Source organism: Scyliorhinus canicula, chromosome 10 (assembly GCF_902713615.1).
Source record: "Scyliorhinus canicula chromosome 10, sScyCan1.1, whole genome shotgun sequence".
In the NCBI taxonomy this organism is placed as follows: Eukaryota; Metazoa; Chordata; class Chondrichthyes; order Carcharhiniformes; family Scyliorhinidae; genus Scyliorhinus; species Scyliorhinus canicula.
Window position 1 is genome coordinate 96276129 of NC_052155.1, and position 22334 is coordinate 96298462.

The following is a 22334-nucleotide window of genomic DNA, read 5'->3' on the forward strand; positions in this document are numbered from 1 at the left end:
CATACAAAACGATACTTGCACACAGATATTTCTCCTGCTGTATGTACTTGTACCAATCAGTTTTTCCAATTTAGTCCTCTGTGCCACATTCCCAACTGAGAGGATACAGGCAATCTTTGTTCTGTCTGGCCTTTACTAATATAATTCAAATTAGATACTCACTGCTTGGTCTCTCCTGATAAGTCTGACTTATTAAGACCCATAATTGGAAAATCACCAATGCAGGCCCATTTTGTACCAGTGCTGAATCTGCTGCATCACCAGTCATTTCAACTGAGATGGGGAGAGGAGGGAGGGAAGGAGGGACGGGGGGTGATGTATAGCCAATTAAGTACTTCCGAAGTGCAGTCGCCATAGAAAGCAGAAAGCACAACAGCCAATTTAAGCGCAGCAAGCTCCCAAAAATAACAGTGTGAAATTGGCCAGATAATGTTTCTGTGATGTTGATTGAGGGATCATATTGATTCGGAGAATAGCAGGGAATAACTGTCCCGCACTTCTTCGAGTTATGGAGTGGGACTTTTTACACCCACCCGAGAGCAGACGAGGTCTTGGTTTAACATCCCAATGAAAATACGGCACCTCTGACAGTGCAATATTCCTTCAGCATTACTCTGGATTATCAAGCTAGATTCTTATGCTTAGATCTCTGGATTTAATTTTAAACCTACAAATTCCTGATTTCAAAGGCAAGAGTGTTGCAACTGGGCCACAACTGGCAAATTCAGACAGTACAAGTCTATTGGTAGTTATGAATCAATCTCTGGTTGCAGTTACCATTGACACTCAATATAACTCGGATGGCATTTATCAGTTTGTTTGCCAGCTAAATGTGATGGACTAATATAGGACTGAGAATAAGAATGACTGCCAACTAATTCTACGCAATAAAGATCACTCCACTTGGCAAATGATCCATTTAAGCTACAAAAGGATCGACAGCTGTTCATAAAAGCAAAATACTTAAAATACAGCTGTTCATGTTTGCAGCTATCTCTTGGAGCCACTGGGAATTTCTTTTGGGATGGAAACATTGAAAGAATAAAGACAGACATAAAACACAGTCTGAAGTAGGTAATACATTCTACAAAGAGAAAACTATAGCTTAATTGTACTTACCACTTGAGCATCAATTGCCACCTGAGCAAAACCCTTCCGACCACGCCAGAATATGCTGTAAGTCTCATCACTAAAGAGTGCTTCACGGACTCCACCTGGCGAGATGGCCAACAAGTGGCCACCTTTCAAAGCTTTGACACACTCCTCTTGTGGACCATGCATGACACTGAAAACTTCCAACAATAATTTAAAACCTGAAAAAGAAATTTAGAAACTGGTGTGCACGATTTTCTACGAAAGAATGTGAAAAGAATTTGAAGCAACTGAGTATTTCATACTCTCGCCTCAAATAAAAGCGTGAAAACTGATAGGCTGACAAAAGTAACTAGGTTTGACCTACACTAACTTGAGCTGTATTTATTGATTTACAGTTCAGTAATTAGACAACATTCTGCTTTCATGTGATTATGCATATCCTTAAAACCTTTACTCAACCAAAATTTTATATTTATACCAGTATTGTTTACTAAACAACTTCAAAAGCTTTATAGAGGAGTAGTGGTTATCAAACAGACATTAATTAAGTAAATTAGTCAAAGGCAGCATTAAAAGAATAATGTTTAAACAGGTTGCAGAATGTGGCAGATGCATAGCAGAACAATGATTTACAAGAAGGAAATTTCACACTCTAGAGAAGTGGTGACTGCAGGCTCTGTATCAATGATACAGTACAAGGAAGGCAAATGTGCAACAGTCTTGAGCTAGATTTAAGAGTGCCTGGACGGAAGATTGTAGAAAATTGCACTGGGGTGGAGTGAGGTCATGGAATGATTTAAAGACGAGAACCAGGGCTTTGAAGTTGATGGATGTAGTGCAGAGCAACAAGAATAGGATGGAAATATGCAAGATGCATTTTTGTCTGAAGGAACTAAAGAGGTCAGTATTCAGGGAACCAACTCACGAAGTGAAACAGTATGGATGAAGAATTCAGTGACACTGGGTGATGCTCCAGAGATGGAAGCAAACCATTTTGCCAGCAGGTGTGATGAAGAGGATACCAAGTCTATGCATCTGTGTGCTTAACCTGAATTGGCTGTAGCAGAAATGGTGAAAGAGGAATTAAAACAAGGTCTATTTTGTCTGGTTAGTGGCAAAGAAAGTTCTGGTTCATCCAGGACTTCACGGCAGACAGCAAAGTAACATTTCTAAGATAAGATCATTGACCATAAACATTAGTTCTGTTTCTGTCACAGATCCTTCAAGACTAGAGTATCCCCAGCACTTTGGAAGCAATGTCCACAGTATTTTGCTTTTGTAGGATAGCAACAGATATAGAATCAAGGGTGAAAGGGGAGAGTCATTCAATAATCAACTGATGATATTCTAATCTAGTCAGTTCCAATCTTTAAACTATTTCTCACACTCAAATCATCATTCTTCCTTCAGTGATGCAACAATTTTAAAAATGCAGTCATTCACAACCACACCACCCAAATGCTGCAGACGAAACCATGGGGGGCGATTCTCCGAGCCCCACGCCGGGCCGGAGAATCATCACAACCGCGCCACAGCGCCCCGACACCGATGCGCGATTCTCCGAGGTGCGGTGCCGGCCCACTGGAACCGGCGGGGCCGCCAATTCTCCGGCCCGGATGGGCTGAGCAGCCGCGCCGATATGACAGAATCCCGCCGGCGCTGTTCACCCCTGGTCGCTGCCGGCGGGAACACTGCAGGAACGGTCGGGGGCAGGGCGGGGGGGGGGGGCGCGCTCCGATGGGGTATGGCCCACGATCAGGGCCCACCGATTGGCGGGCCAGCCTCTCTCTTCCCCCCCCCCCCCCCCCCCCCCCCCCCCCGCCGGCCTGCTTTATGGCGCAGCCAGCCCCTGAACACCGACACCATGTTGGTCGGGGCCGGCGAGCTTAAGATGCGCGGGTTGGCACGCGAAGGAGGCTGGAGCGGCGTAAACCACTCCAGCGCCGCGCTGGCCCCCTATGGAGGCCAGAATCGGTCGTGCCAGGGCCCGGTTCATGCCGTCATGAAACACGACGGCGTTCACAACGGCGCAAACACTTGGGCTCCATATCGGAGAATCGCTCCCCATATCTCAAAAAGGGGTCGCACTTGTCCCAGGTAAAAACTTCTTATTCTCAATAGCAACTATCACTGCAATGGACACAGATGATGTGGCATACACATCTGAACTTCGATCTGCTCAACTAAGAATATAAATTGCTGTGTTTATATTTTCTAATGTGGAATATAAAAAGGGTACTTTTACGATGCAGCATTGGTTTTGATATTTTGACAGACAGGCTATTGTGAAATTATGGATTTTAAATAGAATAAAAGATTACCCAACTGGAAAAATTAAGTTCGTTGACAAAGCAAAGTTGAGTTAGTGTTAAAAGACCTTCATAATGAGCACCCTAATTTCTTAGGATCTGACTAAGCACTCCACAACTGATTTGGAAATAAAGCGACACAATAAATCTGGTTTGAACATTTGGAACTTCAAAGAAATTGAATGCTAACTCTAACTTACACTGTGAGCCTTGAAAGAAGCATTCATATGTTGCTCGTTGAGTGCTTTGTGGCCATCTACCTTGTTTATATTTCAATCTGATGTTCCTGCTCTTATACAAGACCAATTTACAGCCTGGGTATCCATCAATCATATCTGTGCACAAGCATTGTTTTATTGTAACATAACGTACAGAATATATTTCCCATGTTACGGGGATTTTTAAAAATGTGAGCCTGTGAACCAGTAGTAGCTCTTCCATTTGTGAATGGTTTGCAGATATGTTTGATGGAAAAGCACAGGAGGCAAAGCAGTTCACCAAAATCACAGACAAGGAAATGTACATTCCAGTAATAGTGGAACACCTGCAACTGCATTCACAGTATTAGATGCCAATATTTGGCAGCATTACCCAAATTTAAAACTCCTCAAACCTTTAGGTAAAACATCGAAGCTCCTATATTTCTTGATATAACAAAATGTATAATAATGATTTTCAGAGATCAGTCATCTGTGGTACATCTTTATAGCTGCCTGGAAATAGGTATAATTTGAGTGAAATCGAAAGAAAGTTGGCTTGGCCAACAAACAAAAAACTTCTTAGTCAGACGATAATGTAATAATTCAATGACACGGAAAAGGTAATTAAAACATTATTTCCCTGCCAAGACAATAGATCCAATAGATCTCATGGCTCTGTCAATTTTGCTATCTATCAGCCTGCTAGATTGCAGAGTTGTGCCAGATGTTGAAATTTGTGTACTCTTTCCTTGGGAGGGGAAGGAGAAATCTATTAGCACAAATGATTAATCCTTCTCCCCTCCACATACAAGAGACAACCGACTTCCCTCTTTGGTCTCATTGGAAAACATCCAGTGATCGCTAACGTTATTGCTGTCTGATATAGGAAAAATAATAAAGGTGACTTTCCTATATTAGATCTATCCTGACAATGGGTTAATACATAAACAGGAGTGATGGGGGTGTCTAGAATGCTAGCTAAGTGATATAACTGTATCAGGCATGTGGGACAGCTAATGACTATTATTACTATAAACATTTTAAAACCCATTAAATATAGGAAAATGTCAAAGAAGATGGCTAAACTACATTCCTCCAAGGCAAGTTCGGTACAAAGAAGCTAATAAATGGAAATGTAAAAGATATGTGATTTCATTAGGAGAAGAATATTGAAAATGGAAGTGCAAAGGGAGATTAGAAGGGCTAAATGGGAATATGAAAAAAGGCCACCAAATGATCTAAATAGGTATTGTAAGGACTTTTATAAGCATATAAAAAGTAATAGATTAAAAGACAGGAAGAAACTAATTGTAGAAGAATTTGTCGGGGAGATATTATGTATATATATTTTTGATTGGTTTTAGAAAATGAAGATAGAAGTGAGAATATATATGTACTTAGGAGGACATGGAATAAAAATAGCATTGTAGAAAAGAAACTGCTTCTTAAAATAAATCAGCAGAATTCAAAAGATGGACATGTCACTAGACCTTAATTGCAGACATCATTAGCTGCTGAAAAAAAGACGAGATAGCAGAGATTATGCATTTTGGGAAGATAAACAGAAATTTATAATCAATTAAAAGAATCTACAAGTGTGGATGAACAAGGATACTGAGGGCTCAAAATTTTTTTTTATAAATTTAGATTATCCAATTCATTTTTTCCAATTAAGGGGCAATTTAGCGTGGTCAATCCACCTAGCCTGCACATCTTTGGGTTGTGGGGGCGGAACCCACGCAAACACGGGGAGAATGTGCAAACTCCACATGGACAGTGACCCAGAGCCGGGATCGAACCTGGGACCTCGGCGCCGTGAGGCAGCAGTGCTTCTCACTGCGCCGCCGTGCTGCCCCTGAGGGCTAAAAAATATAATTGTCTCAAATTATAACTGCAGACAGATAACTAGAAAAATAACATTTTGGGCTGTAATGTGTAGTGACTTCAGTACAAAGGTACCAATATATTTGGGCAAAATAGGGGTTCGTAATCAGGGGTCTGAGAGAAGGTTTCAAGGGGTCTACCAAAATTAACCAATGTTTAGATTACAGGCCTTATGCAATCTGCATGTATCCATTTTTCTCTCGAACAAATATTTACTGTACTTTCAAAACTACATTTTCTGATTTTCAATCTTGGAATTACTTCTGGAGTTTGGTCTGCACTGAGTGCTGCCATGTTGCATCATAGTGCAGGTGGAGTTTGGTGAAACAGGCAGTTAGGTGAAACATTGAGGAAGTAATCAGTCCCTTCTGTTCTCGAGTGAGTAGGATTGTACAGAGCACCAGAGGTCAGAGAAAGAGCGCATCTAGTGAGGAGCAGTTGATCAGAGCAGCAGAAAAACTTTATAAAAGGTGCAGCCTGGCGTACCTACATTCAATACAGAGGTGGTGTTCCTGAGATGAAGTCAGGATTCAAAACTGGCATGGGGCAAATGGAAGCTACTATCAGGTGAGTACAGATGGTGATATGTATACTACTATTATCATTTATAATTTGTAAAGTTATTATTTTGTGGCTTATAGTTTGTAAGGACTATATTCTGTATTAACAAAGTCAGGGGAAGAAGGGCCCTCAAGTATTTGATTTTAAGAGTCTTTTAAAGGTTTAATCCAAAGGGATAAGTCATGGCAGGAGAGCTCAATGCCATGGTTTACTCCTTCTGCTCTATGTCGGAAGCTGGGACATTTCCAATACCTGGGGCCAGCATACATGCAGGAAGTGCAACTTTTGGAATCCCTGGTTTCGGAGCTGGTGCGGCAGCTGGGGGACATTGTGGAGCATCAGCAAGGTGGAGAGTATCGTGAATAGCATGTATAGCGAGGTGGTCACACCGCAGGCTAAACGTCCACAGGCAGGGTGGGAATTGGTGATCACCAGATAGAGAAATAGGACCAGGCAGTGCAGGAATCTCCTGTGGATATTCCCCTGCAAAACAGATATACTGCTTTAGATACTGTTGATCTCTCAGGGGAAAGCAACAGCAGCCAATTTTGTTGCAATATAGTTGGCTCTGCTGCACAGGGGAGGAATAAAATGCGTGGAGATGCAATAGTTGTAGGGGATTCAATTGTAAAGGGAACAGAGAGTTATCTGTGGCTGCAAATAAGACTTCAGGATGGTAAGTTCCCTTCCTGATGCAAGGGTCAAGGGTGTCTCAAAGAGTACTACCACTGGGCAGCAATGGCGGAAAGTGTGAGGGGATGGGTAAACGAACTCAACTCATAGTGGGTACAGATGGAGGAGGCCTCCTGCAAGGGAACTACCCTCTGGGCCATGGCTACAGCAGCACTCCTATCCCCTTCGGCAAAATACATATTTTGTCAAAATACAAATCCCAGTGGTAGCGGCCATACTGAAAATGTAGGCCTAATTAAGGCAGCACTTTGGGCTGACTAGGATGTCCCTCATGACTCCTATCCGCGGCATTCACAAATTCCCCCCAACCATGCTAGACACCACTTTCAGGAAATGGAGACGGGATAGGGGCACAATGCCAGTTAGGGACTTTTATGTAGGGTACAGACTAGAGACACTGGACGAACTGACGGAGGAGTGAGAACTGCCGACAGGACAGGAAATGACACATCTGCAAATAAAGCACTTCCTCCACAAGGAGATAAGAGGGTACCCCGGGGCCCCAGAAACTGCACTATTAGAGGATTTGATAAACACGGACAGTAAAGAAGGGGGACTATGTTGGAAAATGTATGGACAGCTACTGGACAGAGCCCAAACACCACTGGACGAGACCAGACGGAAATGGGAAGGTGAACTGGGGACAGAAGTGGGGTGGGGACTCTGGAGCAAAGCACTGAGCAGGGCCAACTCCTCCTGCGCAAGGCTTAGTCTCATGCAGTTCAAAGTGGTGCACAGAGCACACCTGACCAGAACCCAAATGAGCAGGTTCTTCCCGAAGGTTGAGGACAAATGTGAACGGTGCCAGAGGGGCCCAGCCAACCACACCCATATGTTCTGAGTTTGTCCCAAACTTGCTAGGTTCTAGACAGCCTTCTCCGAGGCAATGTCCAAGGTTGCAGGGGTGAGGGAGAAGCCATGACCAAATGTGAAGGGGAGAAAAGTTTGGGGGGACAGAAAAGGGACAGCATGGTACGCCTTGATGGTTTTGCAGCTCGGTCTCTGAGTTCGCAGACACAAGCATCGGCTGCATACTGTAGTACAATGACTAGAGGGTGGGACTACCTTGAATCTGGTCTGCATGCAACAGAAGTTGAACAGATTCCAATTTGTTTAGCTCCACTCCAGCGGGGAGTTTGCTGAGGGTGAGATGGAGCATTGCAGCAAGGAAGATAGAGTTGGGTGTTGCTGCGATAAGACAGCTCTGCTTGACCCCAGTCCGAATGTGAACTGGTTTGTGGTGGATCCGTTGGTCAGGATCACAGCTTGCATATCATCATGAAGCAGGCAGAGGATGGTGACAAACCTTTGGGGGCAGCCAAAACAAAGGAGGAGCTCCATAATCCTTTGCGGTTGAGAGTGTCAAAAGGCCTTTGTGATGTCAAAGCAGGCCATGTACAAGGGTTAGTTCTGCTCCCTGCATTTCTCTTGTAGTTGCTGTGCAGAGAAGATCATACCCATTGTAGCCCTTAGTGGATAGAATCCGCAATGCGATTCTGGGAGGAGTTCTTCAGCCACAGGAAGGAAGCGATTTAGGAGAACTTTTGCAATGACCTTCCCTGTGGCCAACAACAAAGAAATTCTCTGTCATTGCTGCAATTAGACTTGATACTTTTCGTGAAGATGGTCATGATTACGGCATTGGAGATCTGCTGGCATGTTCTTCTCCCTCCAGATAAGGGAAATAAGGCCATGTATTTGCACCTGTCGTGCTTCTCTGCCATATTTTAGTGCTTCAGCAAGGATTCTGTCTGCTTCTGATGGCTTGTTGTTCTTTAGCTGTCGGATGGTCTTTTCTACCTCGTGCTGGGGTGCTATGGGATGGAATCGAGGACACTCTTATTGAAGACAGAGTCTCTTAAGGAGGTCTTCGAAGTTCTCTTTCCAGTGGGCGCTGGCTACATCTCCGTTCTTGACCAGCAGTGGGATGGGGCCTCAGGTGCTTGAGCCGTTGACGGTCATGACTGTGCTGAAGCAACCTTGTGTGCCAGGGTGTCAGCTAACTGTTGGACCTCCTGCACCTTCTCTACCCACCATCTGTACTTTAGGTCACGGGATTTTCTTTGCTGGACCTCAGCTTTCAATCATTAACAGAGCTACTTTCATAGAATCATAGAAGGCCATTTGGTCCATCTAGTCTGCACGGACCCTCTGAAAGAGCACCCTACCTAGGCCCAATCCCCCAACCTATACTCACAACCCCACCCAGGGGCAACTTAACATAGCCAATCCACATCTTTGGATTGTGGGAGGAAACCGGAGGGCCCAGAGGAAACCCACACGGACATGGGGAGAACGTGCAAACTCCACACAGACAGTCATCAAAGTTTGGATTGGAATCCAGGTCCCTGGCACTGTGAGGCAGCAGTGCTAACCACGGTGCAGCCTTCTTGCTCTCAAGTTGGAATGGTATGGAATTCTTCCATTTGCTTATAATACGATTCAAAGATAATCAATATTGTACATAATTTGCTTAGTTTTGTACATTCGAAGACCAAAATATCGAGTATTAGCCTGATAAATCCCTCCTTTACATATGAAGGTATCGTTAATCTCAATTCACTACGTCAAAAGAAAACATTGTTTTCTTCCTTGTAACCCCACACATGCATACTCACTTATACACAATGTTCTCAACATCAAGGTTAAAGACTAATAAAATTCCTCCTTCAGCCTTCTTACAAACAATACATCTTGTGTTGTTCAGGTTTGCAGTTAATACAAGGATTTCTCCCATCTAGAAAAGCAACCATCAAAATACCCCGAATCACTGTTTACTTGTCCTCTCATTTCTGTTGCAACAAATTCGCAGTTTCCAAATATGTACCTGCATGTTTCAGTTCCCAGCAATGGCTCCCCTCCAAAAGATAGTAATAAATTCTGATGTGCCAAGTTCGCACAAAAGGAAAATGTTTGAAGATTACCTCTGTCTCAACACAAACTTGACATCATGATCAGTTTATCTTTGTCTTTTGTTTTTGTGTTGGCAGTTTATTTTAGATAAAATTGTGACTAAGGAGGGGAGGAAAGTGAACAAGCCCCAATACATACCAGCTCCGCACTGCTTGTACATTTCAACTACTTTTTAAAAAAAGATTAACTTGTTAACTTTCTTCCTGTCACTTAAGTCTACAGTTTAGGATACTCAAACTAAAACTTGTCACAAATTTCTGTACTGATTTTGCTGGTTACGACACTACCAAATTATTTAAACTAGGGTAGTATCACAATATTTCGTTATAGTTATATAAAGTTATTTAACGACGTTATCCACGTCATATGCAAGTTCATTGTCTGAGAATCACAGAATTCCTACAGTGCAGAAGGAGGCCATTCGGTCCTTTGAGTCCACACCGCCCCTGTGAAAGAGCATCCTACTTAGCCCAGTTCCCCATCCTATCCCTGTAATCCCAAAACCACACCTAACATTTGGACACTAAGGTAATTTAGCATGGCCAATCCATCTAACCTGCACATCTTTGGTCTGTGGGAAGAAACCGCAGCACTTGGAGGAAATCCATGCAGACAAGGGGAGAAGTTGCAAACTTCACACAGACAGTCACCCAAGGCTGGAATTGAAGCCGGGTCCTTGGCGCTCTGAGGCAGCAATGCTAAGCACAGTGCTACTGTGCCATCTTTAGATATTTATAAAATATTTTATTTAAAACATGGACAATAATTTAAAGACATGAAATTTGGAAGGCTATGGGAAAGAGGGACTAGATGAGTTACTCTTGCAATGAGCCAACAAGAACCCAATGGGCTGAATAGTCTCTTTTTGTGCTGTAAGCATTGTATGATTCTCGTAAATTGTTTAAATAAACATACTTCAGACAAATGGTACTTACGACAGAAATTTCAACTTCTGCAAAGCCTACATCATTGAATTTGATTTTATAACCTGTTTTGCACAACATATAATCCCAACAAAAAATGAAGAAATAAAATAAAATGTACCTGGTAACTTAAAAAGAAAATGATCAGCTACAGAGTGGCAGGTTCTTCCTTTTTGGATAATCACTTTAGCTAAAAAATAGTAATAGTCTACAGGTATGGCCCCATGATAATAAACAATCAGAGCAGGCCCTGCATCAGGAATCTTTTCCAATCCATGAACTTCGTAACCTGAGGAAAAAGGAACCGAGTTAGTCCAATACTTCAACAATGTGTATATTCTATGGTCAGGGAGGATCATTATGCTTCCATTGCTTTTGTACACTAGTAAGATTTTTAGTCCTAAAACTAAGAGTTCACAAAATGAATATGATCTGGACATAACTGCAACAAACGTTTGTTACATATGCCAAGCTAACAATAGCAGATAAGCATTAATGGAGACACTAGACATCAATTAATTCCCAATTACAATAGATTGCATATTAAGTATACTGTAATTATTTTTGACACATGGAAAATGAGACATTGTTCAGTTTACATTCTGTATACACCATTGTTTAAATTGTATTGTTTTAATTATAGGTTGTTATTACTACTCCATTTCAACTCGAATTGGCTTTGGATTTATCATTTCTACTAAATGTGCTCGGTGAATGAAGGAAACAGGGCTTACTGTACATTCATTGTAAGGGCTTTCATTCTCCAAGTCATTAGTGGCCTGCACTTTTATTTGTATAAAAAATATTTATGTTTTGCTGTGTGTGAGAAAAAACCCTATAAATTGAAATAATTTTTCAATAAAATTATTCCCTTTCACTTAAGACAGCACAAGGCTGATAGATGTAATCAGCAAGTACTTGGAAAAATTTAATAGCAGAGTTTTGTGGACATATAGCAGTTGATCAGTTGTTGAACTGGACATCATCAGTCATGCGTGATCAAGTTTGAAGGTGATCATCTAAGTTACAATAAGAAATGAAATTTGTTTTTCAGTATTCTAGTTTTTATAGAACTACGAGATAATGGAGAACCCAATTCAATTTTTAAAAATAATTTTAAATTACTGAACATGAACCAGTAAACCCACTTGTCGAACTGCCAAGTCCCTGACAATTAAATAAAATCAGATGATGAGACAAGATGAGCTAAATCCTCCTCTCCCAAGAAAACAGTCAGAAATTAGGCGATTTATAATTTAATAAGGTTGTTTGCACATCTCTGAAGGAAATTCCTCAATGGTTTTGTTGAATTGAAATGTCTACAAGTTGGTTACTTTTTTTATGGCTTTCAAATAATAAAGGATTTTCTTGCAAGGAGAGGGCATCCAGGGAGCTTACTTACTCTATTTATAGCAGAATCTCCTTACATTTTCATAGCTTTAGGCATCACTTACTTCACAATTTTTGCTGATTCTAGCCATGTTAAGATTCACAATAGCTGTTTTTCAATATAATCTGTAGCTGTATCCTCCACATTCTCCACCTTGCCCTCTGACTTTGGACTTGCGTGCTTCCCCTTCTCCTACCACCCACTAAAAACCTTCTCAAAACTCATCTTTTTAATTCGGCTTCCTAATCTCTCTTGCCTCAACATCCATTTCTCTGTGTTCCCAGTTGTGCAAAATGTTAGTTTATTAATGCATGCTGTCACCAGCCACTTTCCCCAGTTATTTCACAAACTCCTCGCCTCCTCCCCTTTAAATCCTCTGCAACTGTTTAATTGTGACTTAATTAACTGTTCGTAAGTCTCGTCTTTAATGCCCACATTCCCAGTAAATCAATCACTCTCTCCCACACGTTGCTTTCTATGCTTGACTTCGGAGGATAAATAATCCACATCCAAGGATTAATGAATGAGAAACCATGTCAACATTGAAATTAGACTGGATAGCTGCCGAAAAAGGGGTCAAAATGATGTGGAAACAGGATGGATAAACATAATAAAAACTATTTATTTATGAAAGATAAATGCTGAAATTTGACTAGTTGCTCCAAATGGCGTGTGTCCAAATTGTAATATTAAGGGGGAGGTGGTGGCATAGTGGTAAGGTCAGTGGAATAATAATCCAGTCAATGCTTTGGGTTCAAATCCCACAATGGCTAGTGAAATCTAAATTCAATTAATTAAAAACTCTGGAATATATGGGACAGCACAGTGGTTAGCACTGCTGCCTCACAACGTGAGGGATCCGGATTAGATTCCAACCTCAGGTGACTGTGTGGATTTGCACATTTTCCCCAGCTCTGCATGGGTTTCCTCTGGGTGCTCCTGTTTCCTCCCACGGTCCAAAGGTGTGCAGGTTAGGTGGATTGGCCTTGCTAAATTGTCCCTTAGTATCCAACGGTTAAATGGGGTTACAGGGTTATGAGGATAGGGCAAGGGACTGGGCCGAGATAGGATGCTCTTTCGGAAGGTTGGTGGACTAAATGGGCTGATTGGCCTCCTTCTGCACTGTGGGGATTCTACGTTAAAGTAATTGCAACTATGACAACTGTTATGAATTGTCGTAAAAACCGATCTGTTTCACTGATGTCTTTTAGGGAAGGAAATCTGTCATCCTCATCTGGTCCAGCCTATATGTGACTCCATATCCACAGCAATGGACTCTTCACTGTCCTCTGAAATGGTACAGCAAACCACTTATTTTCAAGAGCAAGTACGGATGAGCAATAAATTGCCTGGCCAGCGATGCTCATATCCCACGATTGAATAAAAGGAAAATAAAGTATTTCTCCTTTCAATCAAAGGGGTACAAAGGCATGCTTAGCATTTAAACCAGTTGCGTAGGGCAGCCAGGGCAGCACAGTGGATAGCATTATTGCTTCACAGCGCCAGGGTCCCAGGTTCGATTCCCCACTGGGTCACTGTCTGTGCGGAGTCTGCATGTTCTTCCCGTATCTGCATCGATTTCCTCCGGGTGCTCCGGTTTCCTCCCACAGTCCAAAGATGTGCAGGTTAGGCGGATTGGCCATGCTAAATTGCCCTTAGGATCCAAAATGTTTAGATGGGGTTATTGGGATAGGGTGGAACTGAGGGCTTGAGTGGGTCGGTACAGACTCAATGGGCTGAATGGCCTCCTTCTGCACTGTATGTTCTATATCTATGCGTGACACCAAAGTCCAGCTTGACCACAACACACATTTTTATACTTCACGTTCCTTAGCCAAAACAATTTGAGGATCATCCAAGGACAGTGCAAAGATAATTCTCAGCTCCATCTCCCATGACCACTGCACCCGTGAACTCTAATCCCACCATCGCTATTCAAAAGTCAAATCTGGGGGATCACGTGATGTGAGCACATGAGCGGCTGCGTTTTTTAAGAGATCTGGCTCTGTTTGTCTTTTAATCCTTTATTTTATCCTTGTCCCTGGATGATCCTGATTTGAGATTTGCGATGAGCAGCAGAGCTAAATCATAACGAATCCTCATGTGATTGAGGCGGTCAGAGTTGGCTGGGGTGTGGCCCAGCTGCAGTGGCCTTGTTGCTGATGAGCGAGCCGGTGCCTCATTGGTGCAGTGGGCATTGGGGTGATGAACACTCGGAGAATGTTGTTCTGGATGATTATTTTGGTTCTGTGATGCAGGTCTTTGGTGCTCACCTAAAAGAATCCTTGAGAAAATGGTGGAGGCGCAGAAGAGAATCTGTGCATTTGATAGTACACTTTCCCTGCTGAGGGGCCGCCTTCGGTTCGTTTAGATCCTGCTGTATGCCCTATATCCTGACTGATCGGTGTGTCCAGTTTCCAGAGGGAATGGAGAGGAGAGTTCCTGACTGAGTTTGAAAATTTGCTGCCATGTTTTAGTAATCCTGATTTGGAGGCTCTGCGAATCAGATTTAACAGAGTATGATCTGGTCATCCGACGCATGTGGTCAGTGGAGCCCACAACCGTTGGCCTTACATTATCCTGTAAAGTGAAGGTGCTTCATTCATTGGAACCCACAAGAAATCCAGAGAAGTGTTTGATGATCCTGTCATGACTTTGGCCTTTTCAAGCAACAGAGAGAGTGTTATTATCCTGCTGTTTTGTCAATAATTCTGGACGTTACTCCATTATTATGCTGTTGACTATTTGTTGTTGTCTTTTCTCCTTCAAGAGTGAGCAAAGTTTGAGCACAAAGGAAAATGTTGCCTGCTATCCTGTTCTAGCAAAAATCATATTAAATCAATTATGTGATGTGGTCTGTGCAGCTTTACTGCTTTATTTATATATGCGCTTGCGTTAATGGGAAGGGAGTGTACTTTGGACACCCCTTACCTTGTTGATAGTGAAGGTGTGTGAAGCCACAGCAGGGTGATGGATGGATGGTTGATGTGGAGTTTGGTAGTAGGGTTAATCCCCCCAATTAGAACTAATCGTATCGGGTTTTTATTTTACGTTTTGTTATTTTGAATTTAAGAATCAGTGCCTATCTCTGTTGATGGCCTGGACAGATTGTGTATCTTGGGGAGGACTGGGGTTCCTTCTTAATCTTCCTTGAGGCTGGTGTTTTTTAGGTAATGAGTGGCAGCACACGCTGAGCTGGGCTTGGTTAATCCTTAATCATTCCTGGGTCATCTTGGGCATTTTCCAAGAATATTTTTTTCTTCTTCTCTTCCAATGGGTGAGCAGGGTTCTGCTATTAATCCTGGTCTAGTTCAGTGGTCCATGGGGATGGGGGGGGATTCTTCTCCCCTGGGTGTGGTTGAGGTGGTGAAGGACTGGCTAGGGTTTGGGCTATGCTGGATGTCCTAGAGGTGTGGTCTTGTGTGTGCTGGGCAAGGTCAGGTCCGCGCTGTGGTTAGTATCCTGTTGCCCCCTGGAGCTTGGGATGTCCCTTATTGAAGGAATTTATTAGGGGCATCATGAGAGGACTGTTCTGTGCACAGGCACCTGGAGTTGATCAGAGTTCTACACTTGCACGGGGAATACTGACCCTTTGTCATCCTGTGATCCACTCCTGGTAGTTCTCTGTCCCTTTTGTTGGGAGACATGGAAGGCACTGATCATAATCTGAACATTTAGCTGCTGGTCCTCTCTATATAATGGTATGGAATGATGTTGGTTCTGTACTGGGCCTGAAACCAATATATATGTAACACCCTTTTAGAACTGGGGTCCCTACAAATTTTCCGTGTGCTTTATTTTTAAGGGTAGGTATAAAGGATCAGTGATTGGATCCTGCAGGGGAACAGACGGGTCTGATATCAGAGGGGAGGAGGTGGCAATGTGTCACTGGTGCCTGCCTCTGCGCTGCTGGAGTTTAGGGAGATGCATGTTGGTGCACGCCTGAACATGGCTAGAAAAGTTTCTCCTGAACTCTTGTGGTAATTACAAGCAATCACCGTGTGGGAAGGTGTGCATCATCTTACGGTGTTTCATGATTTTATCCTGTCTTTCACTCCTTTCCTGGTGGGGCTTTTAGAGTTAATAAGTTATGTCTAACGATTGTATTGACCAAGTTGTACGGTTCTTCTGTCCCCTCTGTATTCATGCATGTTGATCCTTTATTTTCTCTTGTGGTGCTTGTACCTTATCTGCGGTTTTGTTGCATTGTTTGTTAAAATGCAAAACATCAGTAAATATAGTATATATTTGTTAAAGTCAAATCAGAGGAGCTGAGCTTCTTTAACTCTCAGACCAACTTTGGTCAGATCTCGCAACTGATTGGACAAGTTTTGTACTAGATCGGTTTGTATTTGCATCCCTTTGATGCGAGTAAATAATACAGAAGGAATAGTGGTGATCCTTTCTGTTCACCAATCCACACCCACTCTCATCCCCCAATCTTCCAAACGCTATTCCCCACTAAGTGGCTTAAGAATCTCATCTGCAAAACTTGAGTTAGGAACAGGCAGAACACAAAAGTCAGATGGATACAGTAGTAACTTTGTTCCTCTTGATCCTGAACCGTCTCCAAGAATTCAAAATATCTTTCAAAAATCTGGTCTCGGGGGAAGTAGCAACTTCTTTTAGCTAAACATCAGAAAATCCACACCATTATCTTCATATATCACCACAAACTCCATTTCATTACCTTGGATTCGATCCCCCTCCCTAGTTACTCGCTCAGTCTGGCATACACTGTTAGTCAACATCCTGTGCTGAGCTTAAAATTCAGTACATTAAAACTGTGTTACTTCTACTGCCACAACACTACCCACTCCAGTCCTTCCCTCAGCCGTTCTACTGAAATCACTTATTTGTCATCGGCAGATTTGATTTTCCAATGTTGTCTTTGCTGTTCTCTTATCATCCATGAACTCCAATTTGTCCACAATTCTGCTGCACATGGACTGCCCTCTACCAAGTCACACTTTGGTATATACTTTTGCGTCTTTGTTGACCAATTGCTTACGCGCCTGCATCAACATATCACATTTAAAAACCTTACCCTTTTTTGTATAATCCACCTTATATCTGCAGTTTCCTCGAGACCTAAATTCCTTTGACTACAACATGTTTTGGACTACGGTATCCCTCACCCCCTCCAACTTGCCCCATGATTATGACATCTTTCATCTGACTCGACTCCATTCTTTGCAACAGCCTATCAAAACCACTGGGCATTTAAAAATCTTTCCAAGGCCCAAGCTCAGTCACCACTCTTGATCTTTCCCTTCCAGCCTGGAATCTATTTTTATAATAGTTCTACTGCTAAGGCACAATATAAATACAAGTTGCTGATCAGTTAATCTCAGCCATCTGTGCCTACAATGAGACATGGTTGGAGGTCAATTCTTCGTTACTTTCCTAATGTTATGCAAAATATTCGAGGTACTGTTTTAATTTTTATGCTAATAATTAAAAGTAATTGTGAAACAAGCAAGCAGACTAAACTAGTCTCAGATTTAATGTTGAACAACACATCACAAACCACATTTGGCACAACACCCAAGTTACACTTTTGCTGGTGGGAAAACCAGTCCTCTAGTGAATTCAATCTCCAAGCTGAAGGACAACAACATCTTTCCAAGCAATGAGGTAACATTTAAATAGCTTGATCATGTTTTTAACTCATGTGATATACAAAGGAATTGCATCTGATACAAATTAAACTTTCAGAAAGATTTTGATAATGCTTCACACAAATGAGTAAAGACAAATCCAGAAAAATGTTTGCACTTTTGCAGTGTAGTCACTGTCCTTTGTACATAGAAGCAGCAGCCAATTTAGACGCAAGCTCTCAAATGAAAAATTCGATAAGTGCCTAATCCATTTTGATGGGTTGCTTGACAGATGGATGCAGGCCAACACACTGGAAATAACTCATTGCCCTCTGCCCTTCTTTGAATAATATTATAGGATCAGCCTGAACTAATAGACACAATCTCAAATTTAACATATTGTTCAAAAGAAACATCTTTGATAATGCAGCATTAACAGCAATTAAACAATAGTTAAAATATGGCAGTGAATAGATAGTAGGCTTAAAAACAGAAAATCTTTAAAGCTGCAAAGAGTTTACAGAGCAAGCACATCAGTTCAATTCTGGGACTCCTTCCATTTTCAGATGATAGGTTAATATACCTCCAAGTTTGTCAACTATAGCAATGCAATGCACAGTGTAACTAGTGAAAAATATAAAATTCAAAGATTTGGAGCTTTTAAATAATTGTTTGAGTAGCCAACCACAATTATGATTCCATTTGGAATACTATGGACATTAGAAAAAGAGCAAAATCCATGAGTTAAATGGAAACTGTACAGTGATCTGACCAGGAAAAGGTTTTGGGTTATTGTAGATGATTCTATGAATCATCTATGAATCTTTCTATGATTCTATGGGGCAACACGGTAGCATGGTGGTTAGCATAAATGCTTCACAGCTCCAGGGTCCCAGGTTCTATTCCCGGCTGGGTCACTGTCTGTGCGGAGTCTGCACGTCCTCCCCGTGTGTGCGTGGGTTTCCTCCGGGTGCTCCGGTTTCCTCCCACAGTCCAAAGATGTGCGGGTTAGGTGGATTGGCCATGCTAAATTGTCCTTAATGTCCTAAAAAATAAGGTTAATTGGGGGGGGGAGGGGGGGGTTACTGGTATAGGGTGGATACGTTGGCTTGAGTGGGGTGATCATTGCTCGGCACAACATCGAGGGCCGAAGGGCCTGTTCTGTGCTGTACTGTTCTATGTCTATGAAACTGCCAGTCCTGCATTGACGAACAAACTAAGTAACTGAGCTGCATTAGCAAAGTACAGAACAACATAAATCGTACTTTTAAATTTAAAGAATTGGTTTGATTCGATCTGTTAGATACTTCCAGTCACCTAGAGGGATCTGATATCAGTGAGCATAACGATGATTATTACAGCTATTAGCCAATGAAAAAACGTGATACGAGTTAGTTTATCCTTCAATAATTAGGAGACTTCTAATGAACACAACCAAAGGTTTTGAAATTACAAAGTGAACCGATAAAGTTGATATATGCAAAACACTCAAATGCTGGTGAAATCTTAAATTCTTAACTTTCAGTTTAAGGAGGAATTCAGAAAGGCTTTTTCCCCCCCACAACAGTAACTGCATCTAGAGTAAGATACTGAGGCAAGTCATTTAAACAAAACAAATGTAAATGCTTTCAAGAAGAACACAGTAAGAGGCAATGAAATCCACAGAGTCAGGCTAGTTAGGGCACAAGCTTTTCCATGCTGCCAAACATCGAATTGGATTCTCCACTGCTGGTAGCGGGGTTCCCAAAGTGGCTGAGAATCTGGCATAAAAACCGGACTGGTTCCCAGAATCGGGGTTCTCGCCCACATGCCAGCGCGAGGATGCAAACGGGTTTTAATGAGCCATTTGCATCCACTTAGCGTGCTGGGCAGCAGATTCTCCGGGCCCTCTGGATTCTCCGGGCTTCTGGGCCAGGAATCACATGGGTACGGATTACAACAGGTATGGACAAACGTGGCCCTGATGTGGTGGATCTCGCTGTGGGCCAAGGTGGTAACCCCTTAAGAAGGCTGCTACGAAAATCCACCTGAGGGCCACCCTCCGTCCACTCACAATGCCAGACATGCCTATTCCAACCCCATAGCCCAGCTCCCAGAGACCCCCTAAATAAAGAGGCGATCTCCCCCTAAGCCTCCCTCCCCCCAGAGACCCCCTGTATAGGGGGGTTCCCCCTATTCAGGTCTGGGGGAGGGGGTCACCCTATTCAGGAGGTCCCTAGAGGTCCCCCCAGTCAAATAGTTCCTGGCGGGGGGGTCCGGTTATGGAGGGGATCTCTGAGGAACAGGCAAGTCACCCCTGTACTTGGTGGAAGGTAGGGGGGGACACAGAAAATCTGGGGTTGTGGCCAGCCGCGGGACCTCGCTGTCGCGTCACCCCCTCAAAATGGTGGCCTGATAGAGGGATTCCTTCGGGGATCACTTGCAATTTGCATGGCTGAGCATTGGGAATTGTTTCCTGATTTGCGTCAGTAGCAATTCAACTCCGACAGGAGAATATAGGGCGGACTTCTCCGACCCCCCCCCCCCCCCCCCCCCCCCGGAGATTCGGCAGGGGTGGGAATCACGCCACGCTGGTCGGGAGGCCCCCCGCGCCGGTCGGTGGGCCCCCCACGGCGATCCTCCGGCCCGCGATGGGCCGAAGTCCCGCCGCTGACAGGCCTCGCCCGCCGGCGTGGTTTAAACCACCTACCTGACCAGCGGGATTGGCGGGGTAGTGAGTGCCCTCACGGTGGCCTGGCCCGCAATCGGGCCCACCGATCGGCGGGCGTTCCTGTGCCGTGGGGGCACTCTTTTTCTTCCGCTTCCGTCATGGCCTTCACCATGGCGGAGGCTGAAGAGACCCCCTCCCCTGCGCATGCGCCGGTATGACGTCAGCAGCCGCTGCGCTCCGGCGCATGCGTGGACTTACGCCAGCTGGCGAAGTCCTTTCGGCTCCGACTGGCGAGGCGCCAAAGGCCGTTTACGCCAGCCGGCGGAATGGGAACCACTCCAGCGCGGGCCTAGCACCTCAATGTGAGGGCTTGGCACCTAAAGGTGCGGAGAATGGGGCAGCCCGACGCCGGAGTGGTTCACGCCACTCCGACATGCCGGGACCAACCCGCCCCGCCGGGTAGGGGAGGATCCCGCCCCCAGTCTTCCAAACAGAAAATCCTGCCCATTGTATTATGTTCCGTGCTCTTAATATAGTCACACCTAATGTATATTTTAGAATTGACAGAAAATATTTTACTGAACACCCATTGGCCCATCATAACTTCAATATTATAGAATTATCTCATGACATACAATTTATTCAGATTTCAGAAGCAGAAGGTCACAAACCACAAAGTTTTTGTTTGATTATCTACCTCGGTATCTTATTCAGATAGCCAGTTACTCCTTTTATGAAAAAAGGTTCTTCTGAATTTCACCTTAGCCTAAACATAACTTTCAATTTTCATCCAGTGTTTTGAACTTTGCCTGCATCTTTTTCAGTTCCTTGTAATTTCATGAATTTTAGAATGGGTCAACTGAAAAATGTTTTATTTTTCAAAAGGAGAAAATAATTTGCCTAACATTCCCTCATTGATTGCTGGTAACAATAATGATTGCAACTATGATCAACAGTATAATAATAACAATCATATTAAAAATGAAAACTGCTTACCATGCCATATTGTTGCATGTCCATCCCACAGAGTTGCCAATGTCTTTCTAGCACCATCCCAAACATTATTTGAATAAGCCTCTTGCAGCTCCCTCTTTCTTTTGTACATGTGCAGAAAAAGAATGGACAGGTACAGGAACAGAATAATAAACAATGGCAAAATGAAGACAATGATGAGGGGAGTGAAAACCCATAAGAGGTAGTCCAAGTAATGTAGGGAGCCTTCCAGGACTTCCAAGCCGGTCCATTTTTCCACTATGTCAATCATGTAGGACACAAAACTCCCATTTTGTCCTTCCACATAGGATTCATCAGCAGCAGCCATACCAAACCAACATCAGCAAACATCAGTACAGAGATAGAGTTTGGGGATCATTACGACAGATCTAGCAGTATTCTCTTTAAGTGTAAGACAAAGTTCGTGTCAACTGTAGGAACAGAAAATAGTGTTATAATCTCAGTAATTTGAAGAAAAAAAAACCTAATACAGCTTAGAGAAATGTTTGTTACTAAGCTCAAAATAAGTAATTACAAATATTACGCCAGTCAATACTTTTGGAAATAGCGGGATTACAACTAGATCTTATGACCAAAAATCTGGAAGATAATTATTCATGAAATATGCACTCCAATACCTTCAGTTGATTCCTCTTAGCCAAATAAACCAAGTTATTTAACAGTTTGGCCTATAGACAAATTAATAATTTTGTTCAACTGTATAGCACAACTGTAATTTTAAATCAATAGTCATAAGAAATATCAACATTTTCCACCGTAAACAAATGCGTGCATGATACCACAAGCTTATAGGAGTGAGAAAGGACTATTTGAAGATCACAACATTGGTAACTCAATTTGAGGTGCAAACAACAGAAAACTCAAGGATGTCAATGTTCCCACAATTCATTGGCATCATTGAAACAAAAGATAGATTTTCAGGAGTATGGCAAACCTTACAGGTAGAACTTGTAACAAACAGGCCATTCAACTCAATCAGTTTGTGTTGGTACTTAACCTCTGAGCAAGAATATAATTCTAACCACATTTAGCCACCTTTTTTCCATATTTGTTCAATCGCTTTTCCTTCATCCAGTTTTCCAATCTCATTTTGTAAGTTGAC

General features: G+C 42.9%; 1 protein-coding gene across 3 annotated transcripts in view; it reads right to left on the reverse strand.

Moving 5' to 3' along the window:
• Window positions 1-22334, reverse strand: part of tmem68 (transmembrane protein 68) — a 55740-nt gene that overhangs the window by 21124 nt on the left and 12282 nt on the right. For all 3 annotated transcript variants that reach the window (XM_038809381.1, XM_038809379.1, XM_038809380.1), the window contains 3 exons: window positions 21215-21642; window positions 10700-10867; window positions 1120-1313 (listed from right to left, as the gene is read on the reverse strand). In XM_038809381.1, the coding sequence (XP_038665309.1) occupies window positions 1120-1313; window positions 10700-10867; window positions 21215-21539 (687 nt within the window). In that variant the 5' untranslated portion in view covers window positions 21540-21642. The remainder of the gene's footprint in view (window positions 1-1119; window positions 1314-10699; window positions 10868-21214; window positions 21643-22334) is intronic.